Source organism: Neolamprologus brichardi, chromosome 11 (assembly GCF_056152115.1).
Source record: "Neolamprologus brichardi isolate AB-2024 chromosome 11, ASM5615211v1, whole genome shotgun sequence".
NCBI classification, from domain to species: Eukaryota; Metazoa; Chordata; class Actinopteri; order Cichliformes; family Cichlidae; genus Neolamprologus; species Neolamprologus brichardi.
The window spans coordinates 7,072,899-7,090,195 of NC_142114.1; the positions used below are offsets into that span (position 1 = coordinate 7,072,899).

At 38.9% G+C, this 17,297-nt stretch overlaps 1 protein-coding gene across 4 annotated transcripts in view; it reads right to left on the bottom strand.

Annotated features, from left to right (window-relative positions):
- Nucleotides 1-17,297, bottom strand: part of LOC102799137 (CUB and sushi domain-containing protein 3-like) — a 238,547-nt gene that overhangs the window by 40,002 nt on the left and 181,248 nt on the right. For all 4 annotated transcript variants that reach the window (XM_087848045.1, XM_087848043.1, XM_087848044.1 and 1 more), the window contains 7 exons: nt 15,774-15,956; nt 14,770-14,964; nt 13,762-13,935; nt 10,801-10,974; nt 9,597-9,770; nt 7,172-7,357; nt 3,140-3,313 (listed from right to left, as the gene is read on the bottom strand). In XM_087848045.1, the coding sequence (XP_087704171.1) occupies nt 3,140-3,313; nt 7,172-7,357; nt 9,597-9,770; nt 10,801-10,974; nt 13,762-13,935; nt 14,770-14,964; nt 15,774-15,956 (1,260 nt within the window). The remainder of the gene's footprint in view (nt 1-3,139; nt 3,314-7,171; nt 7,358-9,596; nt 9,771-10,800; nt 10,975-13,761; nt 13,936-14,769; nt 14,965-15,773; nt 15,957-17,297) is intronic.

The following is a 17,297-nucleotide window of genomic DNA, read 5'->3' on the forward strand; positions in this document are numbered from 1 at the left end:
TGTCAGTCCAAAGACATGTCAGGTTAATTGGCGATTCTAAATTGTATACCTCATATCCATGAACAAAGTGCTTAAACTGTGTAGGATAAAGCATTGTGCTGATGTTGCTAAAATGTGGACTAAAGTCTAGGTTACACCTATTTGTGGACACAGAGACAGACAGAGACCCAACAGGTGAGTAGTCAATGCAGCACCTGGGTGCATGTGTAGATGATGCATTGTAATGTAAATTCTCTGCAGATGAGTTCATGCAGGCACCAAAACAGGCAGCCACACAGACCATCATGTGGTGATGACATTCATGCCAAATTTACTTAACAGTTAAAACCAACGCCTTTAAAGGGGTCCAAGAAAAAGCCTTCGAATGGCAAGTTTATATGTTTAAGTGACGCAAAGATTGAGTTGCCTGGCCTCAATAACCACAGTTATGCAAGGAGGATTATAGGTGAGTCATTCAACACCAAGAACACACCACCACCTGCTAAGCAAAGAGGCAGAAGCATCATGCCCTGTGGTTATTTTCCTTCCAGTGACACTGGTGCAGTACTATGTCAAAGTCTTGAGCCATTTCTCTTTTCTTAATATTTTGCTTCTGAGGAACCAGATTTTCTTATATTTTTTTTAAAGTGGTGTTGAGTAGTAGCTCCCCAAGGTTTTCTTTTTTTTTTCTTTTTTTTTTTTTTTGTCCTGTCCCGTTTGGCTCTTTTGCCATCAGAATTATTGTCTAAAGGCAAAGAAAGATGCCCAACGGATTTACTTTACCAAATTGACCATCCCAGCTTTGCCGTAATGGTCCTTTTGATTCACCTTTTATTGTTTATTTTATTTTCACTTGCTGAATACGGGATCCTCAAGGTTTTTCTTTTTAACTGCACAAATAAGTTCCCAGAGATGATTCAAGATCATTTTTGATCACAAATGTATTTGGTTTGAAAGAAGTACCCCTTTACGTTTAAGCAGCATCTGCTATATTAATACAAAATGTGTTTCAGCACAAAGTTATTTAATCTGCATTTTGTAATCTAAGTATATACAAGGAAAGTCCATATTTTGTGACCATATTTCTCCTTTAACTTCTTGGGTTACAGTAAACTAAAGGTTTCTTATTTCCAATTGAATTATCTGGTTGTTGTGGCCCAGGACTGTTGGTCTGCAGAAGTTTCTCCAGATATTTACTCGCTTAACAGCAATGCACTTGACAACGACATTATAGATAGTCAGGAACAGATCTGATTTTGGCTTCAGTGATCAAATTTTTCACGAGTTGATGTTGATTATGTTTAGACAAGTTAAATAAAAAAACAAAAAAACAAGACTGGCGGTTAAATGTTTAATTTATTTAGCCAAGAATAATGCAGTGTATAAAAACATGATAAAAACAGGAATTTTAGGGTAGTGTTACAGAGGGTTAGGGTTAACCCTATTTGAGCTCATGCTGATCAAATTGCCTTGCCATCAAACGCCAAACTGCTTTTAAAATCTAGGTGATAGGCAATAAAAATAAAAATACCTGGAATCATTATCTAGCTTTGTAAAACCAATAACAGTACAATTATATGCTTTATTGGTTTCACAAGACAATGTAGGTTCCAAGAAAGACTAAACCTTTGTGCATTTGTTTTCTCTGTTTTATTTTGCAATGAAATAATGAAATGAAAACTATGTGGGATAAATTTGAGACTGGGCTTCCTTGTGCATCTGCGCTCTGCCCTAAGAATCTAACGTCTGTATTGCCTCAGTACTTCTCAACTGTCTGAGCAAATAGAATATAAGTATAAGGTAAGTAGAGAGTTCACACTCCCATTGAAAGAAGTGGAAAAAAATAACCGCCACACAAGTCTGCTTACAAATATTACTTCTGGGTCAGTGAGTTGAGCAAAGAAAGTGAACATTCAGTAAAGAGAATCCACTTAAATGGTCAGGAATGCTTAAGTGTGATGAGAGGAAAGTGCTCAGGGGGGATTAAGGGGGGAGTTTGAAGTTCTGCAGACATGCTATAAGCCTCTCTCTCTTTTTTTTTTTACAGTTTTCAGAAAACATCAAGGGGAGATTCATGGGCCTAATGTACTGAACATAGTAAACAAAGTTGTGCAAAAAAAGAGAGGTTTTGTCAAGGGTGATATCGCTCACTCAATTTGAGTGTCTCAGCAGGAAGCAACAATTGCGCTGCCAAATTCTTTGGTTTAGGTGCAAATATATACATCCTGATCATGAAGAGAAACGATGAGTAAGGGCTACGGTTTGGCACTAATCTGGCTCTGTGTACTTTTTCTGGTCTTCATCAGCGAAATGCAGATATGTCAGATAAACAGGAGTGCCTGCTCTAAAAGTGAAATACTGCTTTGAGTAGATGGGGAAATTGTTCGCAATAATGAGCAAATGTACATTAAATCCAGTAAGAGCTCCACAGGGTCTTAATTTGTGGGCAATAATTGGCTCACTTGGCTGATATCTGACCCAATATCCCATTAATACTAGCACACTGAAGCCTTTCGACATTGTGTTGCTGTATTCATTTGAATAATCTGGTAGGTTTCAAATAAAATGCAGTCTTATCTCTTGTTTCATCTACGTCTTGCACTATTCCACAAATACAGACAGTTTTGGTTTAATTTGTCTTAAAACCTGATTAATAAATTGAACTAAATTATGTGTGTGTTGCTTCTGGCATTGACAAATTCAATTTATGCTATTTAACAGTAGCCTGTGCCATTATTCAGAGAACTGGACATTTCTTCTGTAAAAAAAAAAAGATGCTGATGCTGAATTTTTCACCACAAACACAATTCCATTAAACTCTATCATACTGGAGCATGTTGAGATATTCTAGAGATATCTCAAAGCTCCACAAATCAAACCAAAACCACACTTAACCTCTTGTGTGGATATGACAAAAAGTTAAGTGTGGAAAAAGTGTTTAAATGAAACCTTTAAATCACATCACTTTCCATAAATTTAGAAATACAAATTAAAGGACGGAGATTAAAAGGAATTTACAAAATAAACTAAAATACCCGAATACTGATTTAAAATTCTCAAGGCAAAGTAAAAAAGCCAGACTTTTATTGTTTTATAGCTTGAATGTGTTCAGGACTGCCTCTGTTTATATGCACACCTAAATTTCTGTGTATCTGTGTACCTGAGCAGTGGGGCAGCGGACCACTCCAGTGTCCATTCAGTTGACAGGCGAGTGATGAGTCTCCTATTAGCTGGTGGTCTCCGAGGCATGAGTAGCGCACTGTGGATCCAAATGTAAACTTCTCCCCACTCATGACTGCGTGCGGAGGTATACCTGGATGACCACAGTCCACTTCTGCATGATAGAGAGGGAGGAGAAGGGCAATTATTAGCATGAAAAAAATGGATGGGTGGATTTTTGTTGCATGCCTCAACACACCTGATGAAATCACTATTCACACGATTACCAGTGCCAGTGGGATTCTTTTTAAAAAAACATTTTTTTAAACTATTTTATGAGAAACAGTTTAATAGAAGAGGAAACATTTTGACTGCATTATTTACCATTTCATTGAAATATCAAAATATCTAGTGAGCTGAGGTGGATGAAGCACATGCAATGTATCATTGTGACACAGCCGGACATGAATGACGCCCTGTCAGAAGCAGCAGCTAGTCCAGGACACTTCTTTGATTTCTAATCTATAAGGAGTTCAGAGAAGCTTGTGTTGAAAATGCAGTCTGAGTAGATTTATGTGTCTTGGTGTGTAAAAGAGAAATTTATTTGCTTTCTGTACTGTCGTAATCATTTTTCATCTAAAAGTGATTTGATGCACAGACACACTGTGAGTACTGGGACAGTTACAGATGTGTTTGTTGTTTGAGCTCTTTATGCTTCAAGATAATCAATTTGAAAGAGATAAATGATACCAAGTTAAAATGCCAGGTTTAAGTTCATACAACATAAACACTGAAAGAAAGAGTTTGAATGATACGAATGAAGTCAAATGCTTTGATATACAGTGGTGCTCAGAAGTTTATATACATTCATCACAGGCATGAATATTGCAGTAATTTTAATTATGTGCTTTGAATGATTTCTTTGAACTGTTGTTTTTCCAGGGTGGAATGGTTGTACAGTATACATACATAATGACTTTAAAAACCAAAATTGGGTGTGCAAGTTTGAATTTATTTAGGATGTTTTCTAATCCACACAGGGTAAAAGTATACATACACGTTCAAGTATGTATATTCCATATTTGGTTTAAGTTCCTTTAGCAAGTTGCACTTTGACCAGAAGCTCTTGTTAGCTATCAACAAGCTTCTGGTATAAATGTGGCTGGATGTTTGACCACTCTTCTTTGCAGAACTGGTAAAGTTCATGACTTTCATAGCACAGATGTGGCTTTTAAGCAAAGTCTGGAGATTTTCAATAGGTTGAGGAAAACACCGAACTATGTCTACTTTTAAAGAGCCTAGCTGTTGCTTTGAGGTGAAGTTGAGTAACTGCACTTTGTGCAATGTACCAGTACCAGTGACAGCAAAACAACCCCAAAGTACCTACTACAGTGTTCTCAGATTAGAAAGTCTCACCTTTACTCCTCTAGGAGGTATTTGTCATTCTGGTCAAATACCTCCTTCTTTGTCTCGTCTGACCATTCTTATGCTGCCAAAGACAAACTACTAAATGTAGTCAATAACCACTAACAATAAGTTAAAAGGCCTTGGCAAGATAAGATTTTGTTTAACTTTCAGAATAACTTTAAGATTTAAGTGACTGTATGTATTTATTTGAGCCTGTATGTATACTTTTACACCATGTGGATTAGAAAAAATCCAAAATACATTCAGAATTCTGCACCAAATTCTTATTTTTTAAAGTCATTGAAGATGTACACTGGCCAATCATCCTGTACTGGAAAATGAGCAGTTGAAAGAAATTGTGATGAGTGTATGTAATAGTCTGACCATAACCAGAGAACAACGTTGTGTATTCTCTAGTGATGTTTTTTCCAGGACTTTTTCTGCAGCTCCCTTTTGTTGTGGTCCTCAGGAAGCAGACTGCAAATCAATCAGGCTGAGACCAGGTGATTGACTCAGACAATCAGATATTTCTCATCTTCACCTTCCCTTAACAGCTATGCATATTTGCTTTGCTGAAAGATTACATTTTTCTGAGTTTTTAAGCAACTGGCTAAATTGAAGCACACAGAAAGCTTTTTTTACACCTTGGGATTTATCCTGTTGGTTCTACCATAAATATTAATAAATGCCAGTATGCTTATTCCAAAGACTACAAGAAATTTTCTTTCCCCTTTCTCTCATTTTCATAGAGGTGTACTTTTGTTTCATCAGTTCACAAAACGTTTTCCACCAGTTTCTCTTCCAGTTTCTACTCTAAATGTTTGCCGACTACAACCTGGTATTTCTGTTTTTCAGACTTACTAGAGCTTTGAATTTCAATCCTCTGAGGCTCTGCTCATGCAGGACAAATGGTTTTCTGGTTATTCAAAAGAATTGTACTCCTTGGTCTAATAGGTTCTTTGCCATTTTGTAGTATTCTTGTGACTACTCACTTTTCTGGATGTACCTATAACTGGCTGATCCATTTTCAGGATTATTGGCTGGCTATTATTAGCTTCTCTACCTTCTTTACTTGAATGATCACCTTTTTTCCCTCTTATACTAAACAATACATCCACCTCAACAGAATCGTAGTTCAACTCTGAGACATACAGCACCCAAGAAAAATTACTGACCACTTATCCACTTATTTTTGAATTGTTGCAATCAGCGCACTACACCTCTGTGGCTATCTCTTTCAAACCCTTCTTTCAATATTGAAGCACTGAAATTACAAGTGAGACTTGACACTTTATTATATCATATATTATTTTATTTCAGATTTAATGTGCATAATGAGGCACAAACCCAATTGAATAAAAATTCCCGGTGCAGTGTAACAGAGCGGACACACTTCATATAAAATTCTCACTGTATGGATTTCAAGCCTAAAACCTGCTTTATCACTTTCTCTGCTACTTTATTCTTCTTCTGACCTTTATGCTTGTTTGTAGGAGCTGTCATTTAATCAGCTTAGTCTCATAATGCAAAGTAAGATTCTGCAGTTTTGCAAAGTTAATTTCGTAACAAAGAGTCAGTGATGCCTGGAGCAGTGAATAAACATTTGAGAGAGACACTCCTGTGTATCTCTTTAATTACTATTCTGTTTGATAAAATAAATGCTGCGCGTCATCTCTCTACCATGAAATGAAGTGCTTTTTGAGCCTGTGTGGAAAATGTGGAGGTTTACTTTAGATAATTTCGCTAGAAATAGGTCAACAAACATAGATGTTTACATCAATGCTGTAACTGCAATACGTTAATTAACCGATTCGCACTACAACCTGGTTCGCCTCTTACCTGTAGTTATTTTTATTTAATTTAATAACTGTACAGTACTCTGTTTATAGTAACCATTGTCCTTAATGTAAATATGTAAGAAAAATTGTGTATGTTTCTGTTCCGTGTCCTGTGTACTGTTTGTTTGTATATGTGTCTTTTTGGCTGCTGTTACAACCAAATTTCCCATTGTGGGACAATTAAAGGATTATTCTATTCTGTATTCTATTCTATTACTGCTGGTGGCCTCGTGCAGAAACAGAGTGCATGATGAACCAGGTGTTTGAGAGCCACATTACAACCTGGGATAACCCCTACAGTATATAGATGGAAGTTGCTGCAATTTAAGTGCTTGGTTTTGAGGGAACATTAACTATTGCCTGAACAACTGGCCCTGTGACAGCTTCTCAATTTCTCAGTTAGGCACAGTGTTCCATAACCATAAGCCACTAGGGCATCCCACATTACACAGATGCTCACAATCACACTGTTTAGCAACTTAAACTATCAAAACTCTAAGAAGCAAGAGGGAACACAGATAAAATTGGGCACACTTAGCTGAAAAAACTCATCTTTTCTCTATATGTTTATAAAGTTTCACATTAAATACAGAAGTTACTCTTGGCTGTGGCCTTATTCACGAGGGGTCACCACAGTGGGTAACTCCGTGTATTTGATTTGGTAGGTTTTTACACCATATGGCCTTCCTCACGCAACCCCAAAGGAATTAGTGCGAAATACAGAAAAAGATCCTTAATTATAATTTCAATAATTAAATGACTTTATACTTTAAAACATGCCACTTTACCAATGCATTCCGGTAATGGTTTGTCCCACTGGCCCACCGGCTGGCAGGTGAGCACCGAGGAGCCGAAGAGGTAATATCCAGGGTTGCAATCGTAGAAGACGACGCTCCCGAATGTGAAGTTACCGTGCTCAATCTTACTTTCCCGGATCGAGTTGGCAGGAATACCTGGATCCGTGCAGTTAACCACTGCAAGAAAAAAACCCAGAGAAATGTAGTCATGCCCCGCTTCTTTCCTCAAGCAGACTGTTCATAATGGAAGAACGCAGAAAGCCGAATATTGATAGCAGTCCAATTAATTTTTATTGCTTCAAGGATATTTCAGCCAAGATAATTTCAGCCAAATCACCGTTGGAGCTGCATAGCTGAATAAATACTTGTTGAACTAAATGTTGAAAAAAGGGCATTTTGCCCTTTCCAAATACTCCTGTTGCCCTGAGTGAAATCGTATTACGCCTGTTTATGGATTAAATTTATAATCTTTATTCTTTTCATCATAAGTGTGCTGTAATCATGTAGTAATGGCTCCTGGCAAACTTTTCATACACATCTTTTAATGATCCTTTTTCAAAGATCATGTAAATAATCTTTGGATGCACATCTTTTGAAGACTGTAATATTTACATAAGCCAAAGTTAATATTCATTTCTTGGCAACATCTCCATCTTGAATATGTATGATCTCTGTACATGTGGTTGCTATGGCACTGAGATGTGTATAGTCATGCCAACGCACTGCAGGAGATGAATTATAACATGCAGTCATTCTTAATTAAACTATAATGCCACACTTTATACAGCTAATTCACAGTGACGGTTTTGTCATAGATGAATGTGTAATGAGTTTCCTGGTTCTTTTGCCTATATTGGATCTACCGTGGTCACGAATGCTGTGAGTGCGAGCCATATTTCATAAACATCTATTTTACTTTAACATGTCACTGAGTGTTACATCAACACATTCTTATTTTGCAGCAGTTTAACTCTTCCCAGGTCTCATCACTCGGGATGCTTCTGGAAGACGTGAAGTCTTTTTGTCTTTTGCTTGGAGCCTGGTTTCCGTAATTGCTGCCTCTCAGTATGCGCACATGCGAGTTAATAATAGAACTGTTGATGTGACCTAATCACTGCCTTTTTCTGTTTGTTCTGCAAACATGAAAACAAGAGAGCACAGACTATATTTGGCATTATCAATAATAATTTCACCTAACGCTAGAAAAAAAACAAAACAACACACTGTCACAAGCATCTATTTTGGAAGCAGTTACAGTTACAGTCCCTAAAACCGCACTGCTGACAAGACGGTTCGCTCAACTGAATGTAGACGAGGGTGAAATTAAGTTCAAAGCAACATCAAGGTTAATCAATAATGCAAATGCGACAAAGCTGGCATAATGTGAGAAATTTTTAGTGGAAACAAACAAGCGGATTTTGACAAAGGGAGCCATGGCAATTTAATATCATCTCACTCTATCTTTCACCAGTTCCATCTCTGCAGTGCCAGGAGTAATGAAAACTGTGGCTCTTCATATCTAATTGCCAACAAAAAACATGCCAAGAGGAGAGGTATTTTTAAATGGGCAAAGTCTGGCAAATCTAGTTTTGGTCCACTAGGTAGGAGACCAATTAAAACAGCAGTGGATACTACTTAGATGAATTTCTCTAATTTGATGAATTCATGATCTGTTTTCTATCTTCTTTTCTGTGAATTTTTAAACTAGCTTACACCATTTAGTACCTATTTACACCGAAACAAAGATTCTTCTTGGAAGCAGAACACATTGCTAATGAGCCTAACACAGGCGAACTACAATTGGTCACAACTTAAAAACAAACAAACAAACAAACAACCATCACCTGACACACCCAATAAGATCTCTCCCACTGATTGCGGTCTGAGCTTTCTTGCCTTCAAAATAATCTCTCCCTGCAGCGCGGGGAGAAACTAGCTGTAAAACCGTAGAAACAATTTCCCAATTATAGTCCTCTTTCCATACATTCTGCTGTAAGCTCATTATTGCTGTTTCTCTTCTTTTTTTTTGCTCCGAGGCTTAGGCTCCAGATGTTGCCGCCTAATGCTCTGCCCAGAGAGCGGCGCAGGTAGGATCTGCTCTCATTCAGATCAATAGATGTCTGAGCTCCTCCTCTACCCATTCTGCTTGTTTCCCCATTGCCTGTGCTGTTGCAAGCTGGCTGCTGATTGCTGAATGATCATGATACATCTGCTGGCTGCTGAATTCTTGTGGTTTTCCCTGCTTCAGACCTGAATAATCACAAAGCTCCTGCAGAAGCTAGTGTGACCAGGCTGTATTCCATTTCAGCTTACTGGCAGCTGCCTGTTCAAATGACAAACCTTCTAGCCTCTGTTCTATGAAAAAAATAAGAAATTTTCTTTTATATGCTGCAGGTGTTCTGTGGCTGGACCTTACCCCTGCAAGTTGGCGGCTGGTGGCTCCACTGACGGTTGGCCTGGCACTGAGCTGTGGAGGGTCCTTCCAAGGTGTAACCTTTGTTGCAGGAGAAGTGCACCACATCATTGTAGTTGAAGCCATCGCCTGTGGTGCGGCCATAGATAGGGCTACCAGGGTGGCCGCATGTGACAGCTTGAGTTGAAGCACATCACCCAGGTAACATGACAACAGCAGGCGTGAAAGAGGAAAATGACAAATAAAAGGCAGCAAAGAAGGGTTACAAAGAAAATGGAAAGGAGAGAAGGTGAGACAAATACAAAGTGGGTGGGAAAACAGAGAGAATGAGGTAGAGAGAGAAAATTCAATAAGAATGATCGAGGTCATGTACAGTGACACCTATCACAGAAGAGTCATTATCATACAATGAACCTCGGAGGGCAACGGGGGAATTAGAAGTCAAGACATGATCTCCACTGTGAAAGGGCAAACAGCCCATTTTAGAGCATCAATAGGCGAATCAGAGATTGAAACAAATTACAAGGTTATGTATCGACTAAGGACTGATTTCAGTGTTTGCCAAACAAGAAGTGGAGTAAGACACTCTCAGCTTTGGAACAGCATTATTACTTTATAGAAATATGTTATATCTTAAAGGATGTTACAGCAAATCTTTATTTATTGATCTGTGTTCAACAGTACAATTAAATCATTGTGTTTTTGGCTAAACATGGCATGCAAATATATATATTTGCTATTCCTTATAAAATAATCAAATTAAATCCTTATTATTTAAAAAAAGGAGAAAAAACAAATGGACTTAGAATAAAATATTCATTTAATTGCATTGCATTATTTTCCCCTGTGCAGGAATGCCTTCTTCTGTCATATTTCTAAACAACATGGGTCAGCAGAGGAGCCGATGAGACGTTTCACCATAGACAGTAGGATAGCTTGTAAGGAGCTGCCTGCACATTCACCAAGGTTTTATTCATTTGGCTGTATTGTGCTCAAATTTTCATGCAAACAATGCCTGCCATGCCTGCGACAAGCAATCAACACCGAGGCAGGAGGCTGTGTTGTCAGACACTGACGTGAATTAAACGCAAAGAAACCTGTCCATCTGAATTCAGATTTACACCCCCAAATAAATAAATATATATAAATATATTTTTTAATTGCAATCAAACCTTGCTCTCTTTACAGATTGTGTTAGAGTACTTACAGATACACACTGGCAGATGTCCAGACCAGCTGTGGTCTTGCTGACAGATTCGTACTGAGGAGCCAATGAGCCTAAATCCAGGGTTGCACTGGTAAACCACCGTGTCTCTGTAACCATAGTTTTCTCCAATCACCTGTCCATTCACAATCTGCTCTGGAACGCCACAATGACCGGCTGTAGGGTGGTGGAAAAAAAGAATACAATAAATATGTTTATTAAATATTTACACATCTTTCTCAGACAGACCAATCGATTCTTCAGCATCAGTCAGAGAGATTTATAAAACTCTGATAATAAGGAGGCTCAGTTTTTGCTTTTCCTCAATCATTCATGTGGTGCTTCAGTGCTCGAGTTCAACTTTCTATCATTTGTATGTGTTGGAGAATGAAAAGCCTCAAGTGGCTCCCGCTGAACTGACAAATGATAGCTGCAGGGTGGAAACACGATTGTAATTGTGTTAGCATGTTTGAATAACTTTAACAACACTATCATAAAACGACACGACTAATTTGGTCTTTTTAAAGATCTTGGAATTATATTGTGGTCCAACAAAACCAGTTAGAGTATTAGCTAAACATATTGGAATTTGGAAAGCATTTTTCAGCTCATTATCTCTGAGTTTCCATTTCTAAATTCGTATAATCAGCTGCACTTGTAGTGATAACTTTGCCGTCCTCATCGGCAGTAGACAGAGAAACGCATGTGAAATTTAAAATCTGCGCAATATGCTCATGCACATAATCGTATTACTTTCAGCTACAATAAATCCCTTTCAGAGAGCAGGAATCTTGCTGAGATTTGCATTGCCACTTAAAACCTGGGATATTGCCCCTGACTGTGAGTCTGATTTCCCTAATTCACTCCTGCACCCAGAAGCTCAGCTGAGCATTTTATTATCACACTCTATTTGAGAGCAGCCAGATTCTGTGAAGATCATGCTGAAGTAGGCAACTATCCCGAAAGGTCCCTGGCTATGTTAACCCTGTCAGTCATATCGCTAAACAAGCTAAAGGTGCCCTCCTTCTAATGAACTGAACCAATCTTGAGCTGAGCTGGGACTGCTCTGCAACTCTGCCGCTAACTGACTAATATAATACATCTGTGAGGCAAATATTCACATTCTGCTGTTGGGCAGGAATGAATGTACAGAGCTGTGATGAGCCATGCTAAGCTAAGCAATAGCATGCTGTCCCTGTTCATATAAATTCTACTAGTGCAGCTTAGCAAGTGTTTTACATTTTGACAGAAGCTGTGGCTCTTCAGCTGCTCTCACGTTTCAAGTTTCACAAGGACAGGATTTACTTTATACTCTACAGAAACCTGCTCCAAGCACTTTTAACAAAGGTATTTGATAAAAGTGCTTGCACATATGCCTTAGAGACCATCTTCTAATGGGATCACACCATAACAAATCCATCAATACAGTGCTGTGCAAAAGTCCTGAGCCAAACCTAATATCTTTATATTTTGCTTTTGAAGACTCAGAGTTTCTTGTAATGTTTGAAGTGGTCTTGAGCAAGTAGTTTTCCAGGTTTGCTGAAGGTCTTTTAAAGTTTTATTTTGGACACATTTTCAGCCCAGTCCTTGGACCTGACCATTTTCAGAGGGATGGGTTTTTTTTTCTTCTTAATCCATTTAACACTGACCTGTGACTTATCCAAAAAAAGCACCAAACTTAAGTGATGAACCAGTGTTGTGGGTACATTTAACATAACTTATCAAAGAACCAATCTTAAATTGCATCTTTAGGCACCTTGTTACTAGCAGTCTGTTAGAAAAACACAACATTTCTTTCCATTTCCTTAACAGAATCTATAAAAAATTAAAGTGAAAAAGAACAGTTTGATTGTATTTTTCAACCAACAAAGTGATTCCCAAAGCTATTAATCAAAAACCCGCAAAAAATGCACCTCCTTAAGAAATCAGGAAAAAAATCCAAGACCTGAAAAGGGACCTGAGTGTTGCATATAGCCCTTGAGTTGATCCTTCTACTGTTTGCAAAACCTTCATCAAAAATGGTCTCAGTAGCGGAGTGGCTGTCAGGAAGCCACGAAACAAAGAGCAAAGGCTTAGGTATACCTTACTTGGCATTTTCTATTCAAAACTGCTTAATTTTTCAGAATGCGACGGATCAACAAACACACTGCTAATGCAGTCAAAGCATACCTGGATAGAAAAACACACAGTGGAACGCTATCAGAAGCCCGGAGAACTACTCCTGAAGACTATTCAAAGAAATTACAAGAAAGCGTGCCTAAGAAAGTTCAGACTATGATGAAGAATAAAGTTGATCATACCAAATATTCACTTTTAAGCTCACTAGAATTGTACAATCTCTGTTTTTGCCCCATGTATGTTTTACATATTTAATTAAATCACTACACCCATTTTCAATTTCATTGCAAAATGTAAAGAAACTCAAGACTTCTCAAGACAACACTGTACACTGACATTTATCCCTTGAGTATCTATCGATCACTCGGTTAACTTTAACTGTTGAACTCAACTACAGTTATTTATTTGTTGCACCTTGCACTGTTACTCTGTTCCGGTGTCCGCGTCTTCACAGACTAACACGCAGACTCACAAAGTTAATATATTTTTCCAGATACACCATCGTTGGTAGTAAAAAGCAAATTTGACCTCATAATCTCTACAAGGTCTGAAACAGTCTGATGTGTTCCAGTGGGATCACTGAGTCGCAGCATGATGACAAACATGGTATCATCAATGATATCGTCTTAATGCTTTACATTTATTTGCCAAACACACTTGGCAACAGAGGCAATTATAGCCACCCTCTGCTTCCCCATCTGGTTCTTTTCTGGACATGTTTGCCCAATCAAAAAAAAAGAAGAAAAAAAACCAGCTCATACTCTGCCAAAGCAGAGTGCCAGCAGTTTTTGACCTAGGTCAAGGATGTGCTTAAAAAGTTAAAGACAACATGTAAACCTGGCTTACCCAGGCACTGAGTCTCCATTCCACTCCAAAGGCCAGACAGGAGACACTCTCTAACTGTAGATCCAGTTAAAACATAGCCAGGGTTACAGCTGAAAATGGCTGATGCTCCGAAGGTAGTTTGGGTCCCAATTTTCTTCCCATTAGGAGGAGTGGGAAGATCGCCACAGGAAATGACTGCAAAGAGATGAAGAGTAAGGAGGAAAAGAAAAGGAAGAGCAAAAAGATGAAGGAGGCACCGGGAGAATGAGCAAGAGAGAACAAGAGAAAGAATAAAGAGATAGAAGTTGGCTTACATCTTCAGAGTCAATGGGAGAGCACAGTCATTTACGCCCATCTTGCCAACCTTAATGCGTTAAAAGAGTGACCTGTACCATTTCATGGGGAGGATAATGATGGTTTGCCTTTGTCCCACCATCTTTCATCCTGTTGGCTAGAATCACCTTTTCACATTACACTACCCATTCAGCTTTTAGCTTCTCTAAAAGTAGTTCCCATGGCAGCGATGAAAAGCTTTTACTTCCGATTCTCGTAATAAACAATATCTAACCTAAGCTGAGACAGCAATAGGTGAGGAGCACAAAAGTGAGTCTTTGAGCTGCTGATTAACTGAGCTGTGAATAAGGTATTCATTCTTCAAGTCTCGTAACCCCACATCCTATGAATCTAGTGTACCCAAGGCAAGGCGGGACATGGATTTTTCAATTTGGCTCGATGACAATGTTGAAATACTTTCTATTCCATTTATTCAATGAATCGACAGACGTGCTCAGCGAGTTTGTGAAGTGGCATTTTGTGCTACGTGTCTATCCAATGAATGTCTTTTTTACAAGATAATGCGAGAATGAACCACAGGAAAGCGGAGTTCATTTCTGGGAATGTTATTCTTTTGGCTCAGTTTTACGTTCATCCCGTTTTTTTGGCTTTGTCATTTTGTCCTTTCCCCACTTATGAATTTGTGAGATGCACAAGCGCTGCATATTTTGTGCTGCTGCAACCAAAGTCACTCACTTCTACACCGAGGCCTCTCGTTCCTCCAGCTCCACACTCCGTTTGCGAGGCACTGGATGTGAGCGGGGCCCACACGATAGTATCCAGGGTTGCAGGTGAAGATTATTTTCGTCCCATACTCATAGTGCGAGCCATTGACTATCCTCCATTTCCCGTGATCGAGGGAAAACGGGCTAAGACTGGGGCACGGCATCACTGAAAAAATAAAAGAAAAGAAAAATTTTTTTATGGGCAGTTACTACGGGAGTTTTGGATTATTCCAATGGATTGACTTTTGTTTTTATCCCTTATGCACACACCGCAAAGCAGCAGCATAAACTAATCCATGTGTTGCAGTTATACAAATGTTCTTCCACAACAAAGCTATTTATGAATTGGCACTTTCTAAAACCAAATGAGTTTCAAAACAAACTCTGTTTCCCTTTTCACTGTGAGACACATATACAGCAGGGAATAAACAGTGGTCTCAACAGAAAACAATGCTGTCAATCACTCCCTGCACTGACTTTCAAACTTGGAGGAGTTACACTGGCATGTGAAAAGACTTACCCAGCGCCAGCTGCAGAGATCCTTTCAAGCATTATTCCCCCTTTCGTCCATCCATCTTATCATGACCCAACAAGTTGGGATTTTTGTAAGGAAACTGCAACTTGCATTTCTTTATGACTGCAGTCCTTATTACATTAACTCCACCATTGCTTTCCAATTTTGGAGAAACCTGTTTTGATATTTTACCTGCTGTTCAGACGATCTCAAACTCCAACTTGTACTGCCTCCAATTAAAAAAAACAAAAAAACAAAACATAGCTTTATCTTCTTTTGGCTCTCATATATTTGGCCACCTTTGAGTGGAGGCAACAGACAAGATGAAAATTTTTAAATGTTTTTATGAACAGAAAAAAAAAATCCTGCAAGGTTTTTTGCAACCTCATTTCTCCAAATCACTATTTTCTCCTCTGCGCTCCCCTCCCCTTCCATCTTTCCAAGGCTTCCTCTCTACTCACCAAAGCATCGGGGTATCTTGTTGTGATTGCTCCAGGTGCCGTCTGGCTGGCAGACTGTGGTCGTCAGCTCTTTGGAGAGCCGGTAACCGCCGTTACAGAAGTAGGTCGCCCGTGTGCCGACGGAGTAATCAGCAGTGAGCACACCTCCGTTCGCTGGCGCATTGGGCACACCGCATGACACAGCTGCAGGCAGCAAGAGGACAATGGTCGACCCACATGTTTATGCACAGTACAAGAGACATACTAGATAGATGCCTGGTGAACACAGGTATGGTAGGCATTCATATATAATCACTAGAAAGTCACAATTTTGCAAAGAAAACTATATATGTTTGTGCTCCCACCCGTGCAACCTCTTTGTGGTGCACTAACTGTGTGGAATTTTAATTTATTGTTACATTTTTATTAGCTTTTTGAAGGGTGACAGCCTTAATATGTAGGAGTCCAAAAGAAAGAATTTAACATTTAGTACTCAGAAGGTTCCACACCTACCCAGTGTACATTAGAATAATAATGTAAGAACCCTTGTGGTACACTGACACTTAAGTCATTTGATTTCTGTGCATATTATAGACCTCTTAATGCACAAGACTGTCCTTTCACTTGGCAGAAATCAAAGAAATTAGAACTGACCACTTGTGGAAAATTGCATTCGGCTGTCTCAGAGTGAAAGTATTCACACTGCAGGGAGGTTATGAAAATTGAAGTCCCACATAAATATTACAATGTTCTTATAAGAAGGTATTCAAGAAAGAAGTCATCTGAATGACCAAACAGCTATTTAATTATGCCAAATTATCCAAAAGTACTTAATAATTAAAACCTCTTATTTTCACTGTGACTCAGTGGGGAATCTAAAAACACACTAATGATGTATAACAAAGTCATTAAAATGACAAGTGCAACCAAAAAAGTGACTGGTTCCAACACCAACTGTTCCTGACATGCAGGCATACAAAGCACTCGACTGTGCCGAAGAACCTCTGCACAGCATTGTGTTCTTGGAAGTGAGTGCAATGTTAAACTTGCACAGAGTGAATCTGGATTACTCCGGCCTCAGAGCTCAGACCAAACAAAACGCTTGAACAAAGAGACTTTAAGGTGCTCATCATTGGGTCGGACACACTGAACTGAGCCAGGAAACCTAAGATCTGAAGGGCCGCACTAAACAGAAACGGTTATGCAAAGACACATATCTAACCACAGAGCTGCGATGATAATTGCATACTGTGAAGCATCAAAGGTAGGAATCTGCCAACGTGGCATGGAGCCATTACAATGCCCGTCAACATCCTGTAAGATAATCAATTGACATTCATCTGAGTACTGCTTAGCTGTAACTTGGCAGATACTAATCAAAACAACTAAAAAGTTTTCTACACTGCAGATGAATAATGTTGGTGTTTGAAGTGCGACCATCAAAGCTTAGGTGGTTAATGGGCCTGGTAATTATTTTGAGCCTTTGCTCTTTCTATGAGCAAAACTGATGGATTAATACACCGTGGATTCTCAGACAGAATGAAA